A 16208-nucleotide genomic window follows, 5' to 3' on the forward strand; every position below is an offset into this window, starting at 1 on the left:
ATATATCATTGTATGAATCAGACGCCATTTAGTTGTTTGTAAATTCAAGACTCAATTTGCAAGGAAAAGTAGATAAGTGACTTCAAGAAGAAATACTTAATAGTTCTATGGCAGAAGGTCATACAATGGAAACGTAATGTAGGAACCGTCAGTAGAGCCGTGTTATGAATTAACTTGAAAAATTGTAGTATAATGTAGGTAGGTACTATGTGCCCTGCCGATTGCCACTTCAGCTTGCTAATCCGTCGGGCTATATCAGTGACTAGTTCGTTTACGGATCTCATAAAGAAACACCGAGCATAGCCCTTTCCATAGCACGCTGTGCAACTTTGAGCTTCTCTAAGAGGCTTAAACCTGACGGCCAATGGGGCAGCAAGGTTCTGGAGTGGAGGCCACGTACCGGAAAACGCAGCGTGTGACGTCCACCCAAAAGGTGGACCGACAACCTGATAAAGAAGGCGCTGGATGCAGGCCGCTACCAACCGTGCGATGTGGAAGTCCTTGGGAGAGGCCTATGTTCAGCAGTGGACGTCCTGTGGCTGAAATGATGATGATGATGAATGTATAGGTAAGTAGGTAGGTATAGAGATGTCGTCGTGAAAGAAAAATTTCGGATATTACAACCCGGTCGAGTTACTTAACTGAGCACCTGGCAGCCTTGACGTCACCATTGGCGCTCTGATACGGCCAGGGTGAATGCGGGGAGCTGTGCGGGAGGGAATCGCAGTCCAGCGCGGTGCTCAGTTAGCTGTAGGTATACTTATAATGTACTTACTTAGTAAGAATTTCTTCAGCCCTATAACTGGTTGAATTTCCACACACCTCACATTCGCACCGTCGGTACCAGACCGTCGATGTGACGTCACGGCTGCCAAGTGCGCAGTTACTCGACCGGGTTTGTAAGGGTTAAGTACATCGTTTCAAATCATGGGCTTTTCACTCAAGACCAAACCTACCGTACCATTCCTGCACTATGCTTTTAAAGTTTCAACTACTAATAGCTGTTGGGGACACCATACGACAACTATTGTGACTCTTATTCCCATTGTACTAATGATCAAAACGGACAATGCGAAATTACCCATAAGTAGGGCTTAAATATTTAATTAACGCTTCGCTGTAGGCGGTTAGGCGCCATTTTGAATTTTATTTTTCAACATGGTGGACAGTTTGAAGGACTTCTCGTTTCCCATGCTTGTTATTGATGTTGATTTGAAGTGAAAATGTTTTTGTAATATTGTATGCTCAAGATTTTTATTTCATTTCAGACACCGATGGCGTAGTGGCGCAGTGATGAAAAAAGGCAGTCACAGGATTTTGCCACTAAGAGCCTATTCCCATTGCAATCCAGCTAATGCCTGCATTATAGGGATCCTGATCCCGCCCGCAAAACTGGACTGTCGTGTGAACACACAAGACAGTCATCATCATCTCAGCCATAGGACGTCCACTGCTGAACATAGGCCTCCCCCAATGCTTTCCATGCTGTCCGGTTGGTAGAGGCCTGCGTCCAGCGCCTTCCTGCTACATTTATGATGTTGGTCCACATATATCTCCTCATTTCTGATTTGATCTCGTAAAGAAACACCGAGCATAACCCTCTCTATAGCACGCTGTGCAACTTTGAGCTCAAGCACAAGACAGTGTGTGCTTGAAGTTCGAACTAATCGACACTGCAAACGGCATGTTCTTGTGAATGTTATTATTAAAGGCTTGTTGCCACGGAGAATCCCGTGTTTTGCAGCATCCCATTTAGGTACGTGTCATATTTAAGTTCACTTCACACGGACATCCGTTTTGCAGCGTCTTGCTAAGAACCGATTCGTTCTAATTTCAAATAGTTTTGCCTGCCTATCCTATCCTGCAAAACTGGATCTAAAACTGGTTTCCACCAAAGCGGAGAGGAGAGCAGATGACGTGTTTGAATGAGGTATAGTTTGATTTTCTGTCGTACATACATAATTTGTGAATACGAACATTAAAAAGAACAACGAAATAATTCAGTCAAAATTGTATAATTTTATATAAAATACAGACACAAAATACAATATAATTTGATATACAAAATATAATTAATAATAGTATTATTTATTACTTAGTAACATTGTGACTAAATGCACGTTTGTATAGTAGGCAGTATAGTCAGCTGATTCGACATGAAGTAGTATTATGATGAGTATACAATAAACTTTATAGCTTTAGTATAAGATTCAATATTGAACGAGGCACAATTTATTAATGCGACTGTACCTTATTTAACAATATTTAGTAGAGAATGTTGAACTTTACATCTTCATGATAAGGTTTAAAAAATCTAGTCTATCAATTTAAAGACTAATGTAAATATTATACTACAAAATTATTTAAATTGTAATTTACACATAGATCTTAAACATAAATTAAAATAATACATAAAATCTTAAGGTACATTAGTAATATCAAATATATGCCACATGAGTATTCATTCAGTTCAAATCTTTGATAAATCACTCTACAAAATATAATTCTATATAGGGTTACAATGAAATACATTTGTCAAAAATACATAGCGGTAGCATACAAAAACTGCCTTTAGAAAAGCAAAAGTATATAAAATGTTTAATCTATACTTATAATAAATCTGTAGAGAGGTCAATTCTGTACATATATATTTTCAAAGTAACTATCAGGGGGTGATTAGTGATCGATACTGATGCCAAAAATGCAATCAGTAAAATTTTTGTCTGTCTGTCTTTCTGTCTGTCTGTCTGTCTGTATGTTCCTTATAGAAACAAAAACTACTCGACGGATTTTAACGAAACTTAGTACAATTATTCTTCATACTCCTGGGCAGGTTATAGTATACTTAGGAATTCCCACGGGAACGGGAATTAGCGGGAAAATCCTTTTGTGTGAAAAATCTAAACCGCTTAAGTTAGACGCTTGAAATTTGGCATGCAGGTATTTTAGTAAATTTAAAGCTTAGTTACAACAGGATATTGCAAAATTCCCACGGGAACGGGAGTTAGCGGGAAAAAAACATTTGTATGAAAAAATCTAAACCGCTTAAGTTAGACGCTTGAAATTTGGCATGCAGGTATCTCAGTCAACTTAAAGCTTAGTTACAACAGGATATTGCAAAGTTCCCACGGGAACGGGAGTTAGCGGGAAAAAACATTTGTATGAAAAAATCTAAACCGCGTAAGATAGAAGAAGGGGGTAAAACGGGATCCACGCGTACGAAGTCGCGGGCGGCCGCTAGTGTATAATAAAAGTTACTGTAATATGTATAAAACACTGGAAGACATAACAGTCCAAAGCTACAATAGTAACCTTTTGTACATAATATAGTGAACAATTTAATGAAATGAATCTAGCACTCTATTTTTAGTACATTATGACAATAGTCATATAGGGTGAAAAACACATAATATAAAAAAAGCTCAAAACTAAAAATGAGAAAAATCTAAAAATACCGAAGAGAAATGAGAAATGATAATCACAAAATAGTGATGGCAATAGCCAAATTGAGTTCAAAATACTTTGGAATAAAATAATTATCTTAAACCTAGAAATAAGCCTTAGACGACATCGCAGTGTCGTCAAATAAAAATAGTATTAGTTATACAATAACTGAGTAATACAGCATGCCGATAATTCACAATTAGCACGCCTTATAATATAAATTATTAGAGATTCTTTTAAAAGCTTATAGTTATTGCAACTCACGAAGGCGAGTGAGCTTTACATGTGTGGTGGCTCGCTACTGTTCGCTTTACAAAAGTTTTGACAGACATTACACTATCGTTATGTGCATGTACACGTACACACATACCTAAGTAAGCTCACTCGCCTTCGTGAGTTACAAGAACTTATAACCTTTATTAAAAAAAAGTTACACCCTGTTTTAAACTGACATTTCCATACTAAACGTGACTTTAAAACAGGGTTCAACAAGGGTGTAACTTTTTATAAATCAGGGGGAAAAGGTGTAAACCTTGTATACATGTAGGGTGTCCCGTAGATTATGAAATACCAATTTTATTTTATTATTAACATTGGGAATAAGACCAGCTTACAGACATTGAAATTGTCGTTACAGCGGAAGATGCGTGTCGCGAATAAAAACTTGTATTTGAAAATACATCTTAAATGTCTATGGGACACCTATATGTATAACTAGCTCAACTTGATCTTATGCATTTACTACCACTAAATGCGCTATATGGCAGTCGTATATTGTTTTATTAATCTATAATAGTTTTATTCCCTGATGTTACTTTTATTTTTAAGCCTTTTTGTAAATTTTTCACAACTATATTATGAGGAACAAATAATTTGAGTCTACGATTGACGATACGCACAACCATAAATCATCAGAGTTACTATATTATTTTCTAAATACAAACACCTCTTTTGTAATAAAAGTTAGGTACTGGTTCACTGGGGACTAAGAGTAGGTATGCCTCCAAATTTTGCTGTATCAATTAATAAATAAAAATAGCAATATTTTAAAAATAACTGACAAAAATATTTCCTCGCAAAATTCTTTATATCGGAGAAAAAATCACTGGAATCGTCAATCGTAGTGTTGTGGCAGTCTCGTTTTTATCGATGTATTGAATCGATTTTTATAGCCATATCTTATCGATTAATAGTCGTTTATCAATTCGATAGTGTAGCGAGCAATCGACAATCGATATCAATTTATTTATTTAATTAAAAATTGTCAGACTCCTACAGACAATAGCACCGATTATAGTAGAAGTTAATCTAAAGTGACCATGCTAATTGCTATTCAATGACGTCACTATAGTATGTCATCATTAAAATACTGGCAGTGTTACATTTTTAAATGTATTTTTTTTAAACTCTAAAGGTGAGTATAGACTAGAGCATTTACTTGTAACAGAACAACAAGATGCAATATTCTAGTGTCAGTGTCACCCTTCCACGAATCAAACGTAAATAATTTTACCTGAGTGCTTACCATGAGTTTACGTTAGGTGTGCTTGCTAGCGAGTGCATCACCAAAATCTATGAAGATTTTAGTTCTTGAAAGTAGCCGCTACAATCTTTTATACATTTAATGTCATCTTTTTATGCAGTCGCTAGCGAGCACACCTAATGTAAACTCATGGTATAGATGTCCAACATTGAACCGTCCCAGTTACGACATTGTCAGGAGGGCGCTACTATCTAACTAGTTCTTAGTTTTAGATTTTTGCCACTTGACGTTTCAGAATAAAGCAACTATAAAATCACACTGTATTCGTACGATTCATAAGAACGTTACATTACAGAGAAATGCTCTAGTCTATGCTCACCTTAAATTCAGTGCGTATTCTAAAGCCCGGTCTGTGAGCACGTAGAATTTTGTCCAATGACCTCAAGCTACCCATCCTTATCGCTCGCGCGTAATTATGTTGCTGTCGCGCTCGCACACTCACTGCGGGCGCCCGTCGCACAGTCGCGACAGCAATATAATTACGCGCGAGCGATAAGGATGGGTAGCTTGGGGTCATTGGACAAAATTCTACGTGCTCGCAGACCAGACTATACCAAATGTTTTTCAAGCCAAACAGATCAGCTGCTTCCCTTCGTCCATTTGGAACTGTACCTTGTCCGAGTTGGCCGCTTTCGCTGCAGTCTTGGATAGTGCGCTGGATAGAAACACTAGTGCTACACCCGTAGCGGTCACGTATAACGCCCAGCCTGGAAGACAAAGGGTTAAATATTATAATCGACTTCAAAGAAGGTAGCGTGTGTGTGTCGACATCCAGGGATAAGTGGGAGTGATTCAATTTTATATTGTTTTAATCTTTCATGGTCACTAACATAATAATTATTAAGGTACATGGTAGCAATCCCGTCAGTAATAATATTTAAATTGTGATTCAATTTTACTATGCCGAGATCACACAGCGAGATGATAAATAATAACAATAAATAGTTGACTCAGTAGGGCAGATATGTACCATCCTAGGCTGCATCCCACCTAACATCAGGTGCGATTGTGGTCAAATACCTGCGTTATTATGCATAAAAAAAAAGTTTCTTCCGCCATTCTTCTCAGTACCAGCCCATGTTGTCCTGAAGTGGTGTTAGGGCAAGCTATATTTGAGACGTGTACAAGTGCCCTGGAAAGGGCCTGGGTACTATACAGGGTGTTTGGTAAATTGGTATATGAGCCGACACTAGCCCATGTTAACATGGGCATATAAATGGTATGGTGAAGTCAGAAATTTGATATCATCATTTTATTTTTTTAAATTTTCATACAAAAAAAAATTACAAAATCCGATTTGTATGAAAAATAAAATAATTAAAATGAAGATATCAATTTTCTGACTTCACCATACCATTTATATGACCATGTTAACATGGGCTTGTGTCGGCTCATATACCCATTAACCTAACACCCTGTATAAAATTTTGATTTTGAAGGACCATTTTCAGTGTTAACTATTACTTACCAATAGAGCACTCGCCAGGTATGTAAGGTTCGGAGTACTCCCCACAGAGACGTTTCACTCGGTCAGCGCCCCAGCCCCAAGGGTATAGGAGCAGACCCAGCACTCCGAAAAGACCTGGAATGTTAAAAAAAATCGACTGATTAATCGATTGGCCAATGACAGATCGCGCGATCCACCCATGACAGTTTACGCGACCTGTCATTTCCCTATGATCGCGCCGGCGATGACGATCTGCACGCATTGGTGTAGTTGAAGCACAAGGAAGATGTATAATGTATAATTTTACTTGACTCAAAGCTTAACTGGAGGAGAATGCCTTATGGCATTAAGATCACCTTTTCTGCCATGTTCAAAGTGCATAAGAGATTTAAATAAATAAAAAACCAGTCAAGTACGAACCGGATCCACAAGGAGGGTTTCGTAGTAATAAACGACGGCACGCAAGCTAAACACTGAGGCAATATTTTGATTCAAGGTTAGGTACTAAATGGAGCCGAAAGACGTAGTGTGGGCAGGCCTCCCACTAGGTGGACCGACGACCAGGAAGGTTGCAGGAGGTGCCTGGATGCGGGTGGCGCAGGACCGGTCTTTGTGGAAAACCTTGGGGGAGGTCTTTGTCCAGCAGTGGACGTCTTTCGGCTGAAGCGAACGAAGGTTACTAACTAGCTCTTGATGAGTTAGTCTGTCACTGAATAAAGTAATCAGTGTCGTCTGAATTATTCCTCATGTAGTCTTCTATTTCATTTATCTTTTCTTACACGTCCACTGCTGGTCAAATGCCTCCCCAGGATTTTCACTCTTCTGGATACAAATACACCTAATATTTAGAAATTTATTGGAGTTAACTACATAAAACAGTATTATTGGAAAAAATGGTATTCACCTCCAAGAGCTTGTGTAGCACCGGACAGCGACACGACACTCTTCTTGAACACAGCTTGTACGCAACACGCCATCACCCCAGTTAACACCGTCGCAAACTGCACCGCTGCACCTGTCGAAAATAGAATAGAATAGAAGAAAACTTTGTGACACAAAACATAATAAAGAATTATAAGTCCGCTTAGTTTTGCAGTTGAATTATTATTTTTTATTTTTATTTTTAACATTGTGTAAAAGCTGCGCACGTGACATTGGCGGAACAGTCAGCCCCCAGTGGCGAAAAAACACAAGTCCATCGCCATCAATAAATGAAGAAGAAGAAGTAAGACCATACACGGACCGCTCTTACAATACATAAAAAAATTCATAAAACTCATTTATTTATGCAAATAGGCTTTTAAAAAGCACTTTTACGTCCCAGTATTAACCCTACCGCTGCTTCGGGACAAAAATGAGCCAGTGTTGAGAAGAAGCAGCGGAAGAAACTCAGTCACTATTGTCCGAGTCACAGTCAATTGAAATTTCACCGTGCTGCCAACCGCCCGAGTCACAACTGCTTGAGTGGCTCCTGAGTATTGAGGCTCTATCTTCTTCTTCTTATTTTGTTTATGGCCAGGTCTGTGATATTACGGTCCAAAGAGTGACCCCTAAAATGTATTTTTGTCTCTCTGACGAACTGATGCTGATATAATATAGCCTAAGTGACCGACATAGCTCGCAGAGACGATGGCCGCTGGGGCAGAAAAGTTCTTGAGTGGCGACCACGGGCTGGAAGACGTAGCGTGGGCAGGCCTCTTAATAGGTGGACCGACGATCTTGTAAAAGTCGCGGGAAGAACCTGGATGCGGACAGCGCAGGACCGTTCACTATGGAAAACCTTGGGGGAGGCCTTTGTCCAGCAGTGGACGTCATTTGGCTGAAACGACATAGCCTAAAGACAAGGAAGGACGCGTGTTGTTGGTTTGACGGTGCCGGAAGCACGCGCGTTGACGAGAGGAGTCCATTAGCATTCTATTAGCACAAGAAAGAAGGCCAAAAAATCATGCTTTACATACACATCCCGATGCTCATTATTTTTCCTATAATGAGTGCTAAACAAACCGCCAACTCTGTTTTTGATTTAATAAATCACTAAACATAACTATGACTGTTTACCTTATTTTAACGATGTTTTTTCCTTAAACCTTCCTGGTTTAAACAAAGGAGTTTACATCATGGTAATAAGTGAGCAATACGTAACATGAAATACAGAACTGATATACACAGTGAATGGAACTAAATCAGGTCAATATTGAGTCATAGTTTTGAATTGACGTTGTTTACAATAATTGTAGGGTCTGTGACCTTTTATTATATTACTATTAATTAAAACATGGGATGAATAATTCTAAATACTTCAGACATCAATAATAAGATTTTTTTTAAACTTTTAGGCTGTTGCACCAGCTAACTTTGATGAGACTTTACTAACTTCGGCAATACTAGTTCATTCCTTCGGCTATACTAGTTCATTTCATGGGTTGAAGCTGGTAAATAAATAAATAATGGCAAGTAGATCTGCTTTTAAAAGAGTAATATAACTGGCCATAACATATATAATAATATTGTATTGTATAGAGCTGAAGTTTATGCAGCAACAGAAATAACTGACAAAATCAAGCCACATGGACAAGAGACAGGCAGTAAACAGACACAAGAAACAGCAACGGGAGTCCTGTCTAATAATAACAGTAATAGAATAGGTAAGAAAAGCTTAACTACTTACACAAAGATAAAAAGAACATAGAAGCTTTCCATGGCCTCGGGTAGATAGTGTCTGAAGTCGCCAGGCCGTAGAACGAGAAGGACGCACAATTGTTCATATCATTCCTCATTCGTAGGCATCTAGAAAGTTAAAACAGTGAAGTTTTATACAATGCAATTTTTGTGAATAATGTTTCTCAACGGACGCTTTGGCAGAAACTTAGACGCAACTCAAAAGTAACTAGCAGTTGCAGTTTCGTTGCAGTTGTGTTTTATCGTCTGTTCTGGGCCTAAGGAATCAGAAAAATACAGTACAGTTCAAGGACCTACAATTTAGTAACTAATTTAGTGCTGTAATTTGTTTTGTACACAAATATAAATTGTTTTTGTTTTATTTCTTGCTTGGTACTAAATATGTAAGTGTTTTTTTCTTTCTTTAAAAACGTTTAAATGGAATATGAATATGTGTAAATTGCTAAGTAAATTACTTGCTATTTAAATAAAATAATAAATTCGTTACTTTGAAACAAACTAGGATTCCAGTTAGAAAAGTTTTGTAAAGTTCAACAAACTTACCTATTGTAAATCCCGACGCTAGGGACATAGAAGGAAGTCACATTAAGATCGTTAGTGATCACAGGCTGGCCCATCAACCATTTAGGGGTCATAATACCGGACAGTATTAACATAAATGCAACCACACTGAGCAGTAGCCACGCTAAGCTGCGCCCGGTAATAATCACGTAGCACATCTTTATTTTAGCACTTTTTGAATAAAACAATCGTTTATTTATGTATGCAGATAAGACTAATTAAGTTTTATTATAAGAAAATTAGATAAAAGTAATTTAAAAGTGCAGCAAGCCAGCAACTGCAACAAGCAAAACATTTACACAAAATGACAGCTCTGACAGTTTTATTGAAACTATTGACAGATCAGACACCTGACATCCTTTTTTTTTAATGACGGTACTCTTATACGTAATTTCATTATTGTCTATGAACGATACGATCAATATACGAGCATCAAGCTTATATTTTGATTTATAGGATACGAAAGATTTGAAGGAAGGTTTAAAATTAAGTTGTTATCTTCTGGCTTTGTAATGTTCAAAATTGATGTAAGAAAACTTCTCGAAAAACTTTAGGGATTTTACGAATCGATTATTTTAAAACGATTAATAATTTTTATTTCTTGAACGCATCTCATGAAGGCATGCTCACTCTTTTATGCTCTTTGGCATGCTCATTGTGGCGGACGCCACCTAGCGATTAGTGAAGAAAACATAGTCGTTCTCTCTTCTTCCTTGTTTCTTTTTCGATTGTGCAAAGAATGGTTGATCGAAATAGGGCCTACTTGAACTTGATTTTTCGGAACTGTATTACATTTTAATCATTGTATTTAGAAGTAATCGAATCAAATGAACGTTTCATTGTGTTGTGCTTGAAAAAGTGAAATGTGCTAGATGACAGCGTGAAAACGGGTGATACGTAAGTACAATTCGACCGAAATAACTTAGCTCAACTTTGTATTGATATTACTAGAATTAGCATGAATCTTTATTTTGTCGCATAGGATTCCATATGTCAGTAATTGACAGGTACCTGTACTTGGTACATAGTAGAAGCAAGCAAATCAGTCGTAATTTCTTTACATTTACATGTTAGAAACGTGGATTATTGTTTATTTTACGTTGTACTGAAGTGCCATGAGAAGTATTAGTGAAACCGTGAAGGTGCGTATTGGTTGACGATGCGTAAAGGGTGGATGTGAAAAAAAACTATCGTGTTTTCGTTTGGCCTTGTTTTCTTGCTAAATCTCGATTCCTTTGTCAGATGCACTGCACTTTTACTTTTTTCCACCTATTAGCTGCGTCGGGCGATTTCCCGCTATTTCGCAAGTTATTTTTTTATTGTGGGTAGAAAGTAACATTAATGTCGTCTTAACCAGACGATTTTTACGAATATTTACGTCCATACTTGTATGCTAAGTCAACACAGTTTCTGCATGAGTAGGTGTTACTGTTGCACTGTAATTTTTCGTTGAGAAATGCAGTTAGACTCGTTTTCAAAGTATGATTTTAGATTTCCATCATTTTAATTGTGGTTGAGTTATATCACTGCTAAAACAGGTTTTCACATTGCAAGGGTCAGAAGGACGTGACTGCAAGGCCTAGAATTTCGCTTTCTAAATAAATACATACATATTCAGCAGGTATTCACTACTACCTTCATGTAAACTTTAATGTCAACATTGATTTACCCACCCTTTTGTGTTCTGTCCATTAAAAAATAATGCATAAATAAAATTGGGTAGGTTACTCTTCTTTATCCAATGATTTCAACACAAAAAACAACAGTACATTATGTCCTTCAAAACCTAATTAGTTTTCAAATAACTGTAAAATTAGATTGGCTTTGTCATAGGTAAATAGTTTAACATCAAAGATTCTATTGCGATTCAGAATTTATATGGGCATTATTGTTTACGCTACAGATCGTAAAAACTGCCAAATATGACCCATTTGCATCAGAAATGCTTTCATTGCAATAAAATTGACTATTTTCATTTATTCTAATACTCATTGACAGAATGGCAAAATGGGTAAATAAAAAAACGTAAACAGTTTAACGTCATGGCCTGCGATGCATCAATAGAGGGACAATTTTGCATGGCCAGCAATGCATCAATAGACGGGCAATTTTGCAGACCAATAAGACCGAACTATCATTGACCCCAAATCTTCTGAAGTCCTAGTTATTGAAGCTAACCTCTATTTTATAGCTAAGTTAATAAGTGCTAAGATCACTTGCACAGTTCAATCTCAGTTACAGTTTATTTTGATTATTTATCGTAGTACAATACTGGCAGTCTTCGTTATCTTCATTAGTTTATGACCAAATCTGGATTTGATTAACAAAATGACCTCTCCCACTGAATTCCACAAAATTGACAATGTCTTACGGTGTATTGGCACTTATCTAGACAATGTCTCCTTAGTACAGACAACGGCATATTAAGATAAATAATGTGGCACTGTATTTTGCAACAAAGATGTGTTGTTGACTGTACAATGACAATTTTTCTTTCTTTTTCAGATATTACAAGCACAGTAATCAACTGGCCCATCAGACGATAGCATCGTAATAAAATAAAATAAATAAAATTATGTTATTGTAAATATCTAAATACCTAACTAACATAATTCTACTGTGATCTCTTATGTGTGATTAGAGTAATATTTTTTTTATACACACACATGTATCGTGTTTGATTTTAGTGCAATTTGTTTTTTGTTCGTATTCGTTTGTATTTATGAGAGGACGTGGGTAGGTCTACGATGAGTTCGGTCAGTAGCACGACGAGTGTGAAGCCACAGATGCCTCTCAGGCAGAAGGACTTTGATCAGGTAAGCCTTTATACATTTATTTTTGTTTACATACAGGGTGTCCCTTCCTGTCATATATTCTTTACATCATGGTGACCAACTTTTGTTTTATGACTTAAAAGTATGTATTTTTTTTATTATTCTATACAAATTCAATCGGTTGTTTGATAACATTGTATGGAACGATGAGTTATTTTTATGCAAATTTGCATTCATAGAACAGACGTTATTCACCGTGATGTGTGGAGTATGTGGTAGTAAAGACAACATTTCAGGTAAAGGGTAAGGTATGCACCACAATAAATATTTGTACCACAAAATTTTCCTGAAGCTGCAAATATTACAGTCAGAGGTGCGGTCGACTGAATCACAAACTTTTTCCTAGTCAATAAATCAACCTTTTCCTTGGACAGGCAATAAATAAAGACTGACTATTATCAGTCTACGTCAGACATTTCATTTCATGCAATTTTTTGTTTACATTTGCTATCCAATGCAGATACTGGCTTATCTACTATAATTCGTTAGATAAAACGACGTCAAATGGTCAATGTATGATAATTATAATTGAATTTAGTAACTCTAGGCTCTTGGCTAGCTCCAAGCAGGGAACGTGGATGTTAACGGGACTATTCCCACCTCTCGTTCCCACCGCTGCAACTCCTATGTAGCCAGAATCTACAGCTTGACCGCCAATAAAAACACCAGTGAAGGTCAAGTTTGTCCCGGGGGAAAGTTAAACTGTCATTGGTGATTGGACCCGCAACGAAATTATTCAGAAGAACATAGGACGAGTTCGAAGTTAAGGTTCGGACGAATGCTACAGGCCACAGCTAATGGCGATGTCCCGCATTCCCCACTCATAAGGCCTCATGGCGGAAGAAATGAGGTTTTAGTGGGTAGACTCTACCCTTCTGATCTCCCACTAGCTACCCCCACGGTTGGTGGGTATGCAATTTGATGCATTGTCCTGATGATAATAAAAAATCTCTTGGCACCAATGACCAGCGCAGGACCGTTCATTGTGGAAAACCTTGGGGAAGGCCTTTGTCCAGCAGTGGACGTCATTTGGCTGAAATGACGACGACGACGACGACCAATGATGTGCCCTGCCCTTGCAATTCTGCAGGCTATATTGGTTACCATGATTCTCCTATGAATCTCCTTATTCCTGAATCGATCACGGAAAACTCCGAGCATAGCACGCTTAGCTCACCATGCATGGCCAGTATAGCTTTGAAAGAATGAAAACCAAACCTTTTCAATACACGACGTATTTTACCTTTATTCGTCAAGATTTTACCTTATAAGTTATTCCCAGTGGTTATTTTATCCTTTTTGCCATTTTCCTGTACCAATTTGAATATTAATTGGAATATGTGATTTCCTGAACTGGCTGCTTCATCTTTGGAAATTAGACTTTATTACTTTGTGATAAATGTCTGCCAAGATTTTCTGGTGCTATACTCTATGCTTGACCTTTGTTCTTCTATAGATGACCTCTAAGCGTAGAATCTGCAAGAAGTTTTCGATTTATCATATATCTTTCGCTGTAATCTTTTCAGGGATAGAGAGAGATGGTGTATTGATCTTGCAAAGAACAATAAGCTTGAGTGCACCATAGCCTTATTAAGGTCAAAACATACGTCAGATTACCGCCATTCTCCTGAAAAGCTAGTTCAGGGTCGCTTTGACGTAGTGACGTTCCACAGACATAGGGATATCCATCAAGGCCACCTTGATCCATACTTGACTGGTAAATGAAACTTGTTCGGGCATTTTACTATAAAATAAAATCTCGGCTGAAGAATATACTATCACCATCACTTTTGACTTCGAGTCAAAAACCTCCTCCTATGTTCTTCTGATTAATTTCGGGTCCTATAACAATTTAACTTTTCTCTGGGACAAACTTGACCTTCACTGGTTGGGTTATTGGCGGTCAAGCTGTAGATCCTGGCTACACAGGAGTTGCAGCGCTGTCAACGAGAGGTGGGAATAGTCCCGTACCACCAATGCACCATCACTTGTTTTTGAAACTGCTTTAAAATCCAACAAATCAAAGTTCTTCTAGACTTTTCATACCTATTTAAACCTTATCTCCACATGTTAAGAGCCTCAATGTCACATGCAAACTAACAACACATTTGGCATTGTCTTTCGCGGCATGTTCGCGGCCTACATTTTTGACAATGGCTTCATTATTACTATTTAAAAACCTTGGGATGAGAATTTTGTTATTGTATAAGTGATACGTCACTAGTTAGTCAAAAATGTAAACGGATTTAACGTAACTGTACATTACATGGGTCTGATGACCTGTCCAACTAAAATGCAAATCACGCGATGAATAATCCTAAGTCTTAGACTTTTCTAAGTTTAGGCATCGATGTTGAATTTAATTTGTTTTGTTTACTAGCGGCCGCCTGCGACTTCGTACGCGTGGATCCCGTTTTACCCTCTTAGGAGTTGAATTTTGCCAAATCCCGTCTTAGTGAGCACCTACGTTCTAAAAGGAACCCCCATGCAAAATTTGAGACTCCTAGCACTTGTAGTTTCTGATATTTCGTGATGAGTGAGTGAGTCAGTCAGTCAGTGACTTTCATGAGTATACAAAGCCACCTTCATGCCCTATGGTATTATAAGCTTTCCATTTCAGCATGGGTCCTTCTCTAAAAATCTGTTTAGAAATTCAGATGACTCTGGAGCCTTCATAAACAAGGTAGATTCAGAAAGTCTACTGACGTCCTGTTTCTAATTTTCATATTTTATCAACATTAACTTGGCGGCCCTTGACAGATTATGTTAGTTTAAGTTAAAAAGCGGTAGTTCTAACTTTATGGCATTTCTTGGGGAAAGCTTATTTTCATCATTTTGGACTGTTTATGCTGAAAAACAGCTCAACTCTGGTTTGCCACAGTGCTGATATCTGATATTCTGGATATTGTTTTAGTGAAGTTTTGAATCACTTTTTTTTGTCCGAAATAAGTGTTTTCCCTTTAATTCATATAGGAGCAAAAGAGTCACTTGCAGACTTGTTGTTTAGAAGTTAGCACTCAACTGAATCACTTACGTAAAACATAAACTTAGTCAAGTGAAAATCCTAATTAAGCACATACATGACGTAACTTGCATTAAAATATTAATAATCCGCGAAAAATATTTATAATGCAGAGGTTGGCTTTCGGCCAAGTTCCTGAATGACGGAATTAAAAACATTCTCATAATATTGACCCCGTTATAATATTTTTAGATGCGTTTCATTTCATATCGATCTCACGCGCCGATCGTTTTTTGCACCGTCAGTGAAAACGGAACGTGCTTGGTATTGGTTTCTGTTGACGATATTGTGACGATTGGGCATGATGATTTAAGAATTTGTCACACTTCTGGATGCGGTCTGCGGTCAGGTCAAATGAACGCAGCCTACACCTGTCAGTTTGCGTTTTTTGTGTCTCGCACTGTCAGATCGACAAAAGAGGCTGACGAAGCTGACTGAGTTTCTTCCGCCACTTCTTCTCAGCATCAGCCCGTATGTTGTCCCGAAGTGGTGGTAGGGCAAGCTATATTTGGGACGTGTATAAGCGCCCTAAAAAGGGCCTTAGTACTGAATAAAAAACTTTGTTACTTTGACTATATTAATTTAAGTTTACTAGTACTACTGACAAGTGAATTTTAACTTTTCCCGGGACAAACTTGACCTTCACTGGTTGGGTTTTTATTGGCGGTCAAGCTGTAG

The 16208-nt window shown here is 37.7% G+C and overlaps 2 protein-coding genes across 2 annotated transcripts in view; one reads left to right on the forward strand and one right to left on the reverse strand.

Moving 5' to 3' along the window:
* Positions 1–3247: 3247 nt before the first annotated feature.
* On the reverse strand, positions 3248–9982 carry LOC135084973 (LHFPL tetraspan subfamily member 2 protein). Its single transcript, XM_063979732.1, has 5 exons — positions 9657–9982; positions 9103–9221; positions 7339–7449; positions 6456–6569; positions 3248–5694 (listed from the first exon to the last, which is right to left on the reverse strand). The coding sequence occupies exons 1-5, from the start codon at positions 9830–9832 to the stop codon at positions 5552–5554; spliced, it is 663 nt and encodes a 220-aa protein (XP_063835802.1). The 5' UTR covers positions 9833–9982; the 3' UTR covers positions 3248–5551.
* Positions 9983–10334: 352 nt separating this feature from the next.
* LOC135085027 (cullin-1) overlaps positions 10335–16208 on the forward strand; it is a 45413-nt gene continuing 39539 nt past the window's right edge. The window contains exons 1-2 of the mRNA XM_063979808.1: positions 10335–10571; positions 12180–12490. Of these exons, the coding sequence (XP_063835878.1) occupies positions 12422–12490 (69 nt within the window). The 5' untranslated portion in view covers positions 10335–10571; positions 12180–12421. The remainder of the gene's footprint in view (positions 10572–12179; positions 12491–16208) is intronic.

The sequence above is a fragment of the Ostrinia nubilalis genome, chromosome 27 (genome assembly GCF_963855985.1).
Source record: "Ostrinia nubilalis chromosome 27, ilOstNubi1.1, whole genome shotgun sequence".
NCBI lineage: Eukaryota > Metazoa > Arthropoda > Insecta > Lepidoptera > Crambidae > Ostrinia > Ostrinia nubilalis.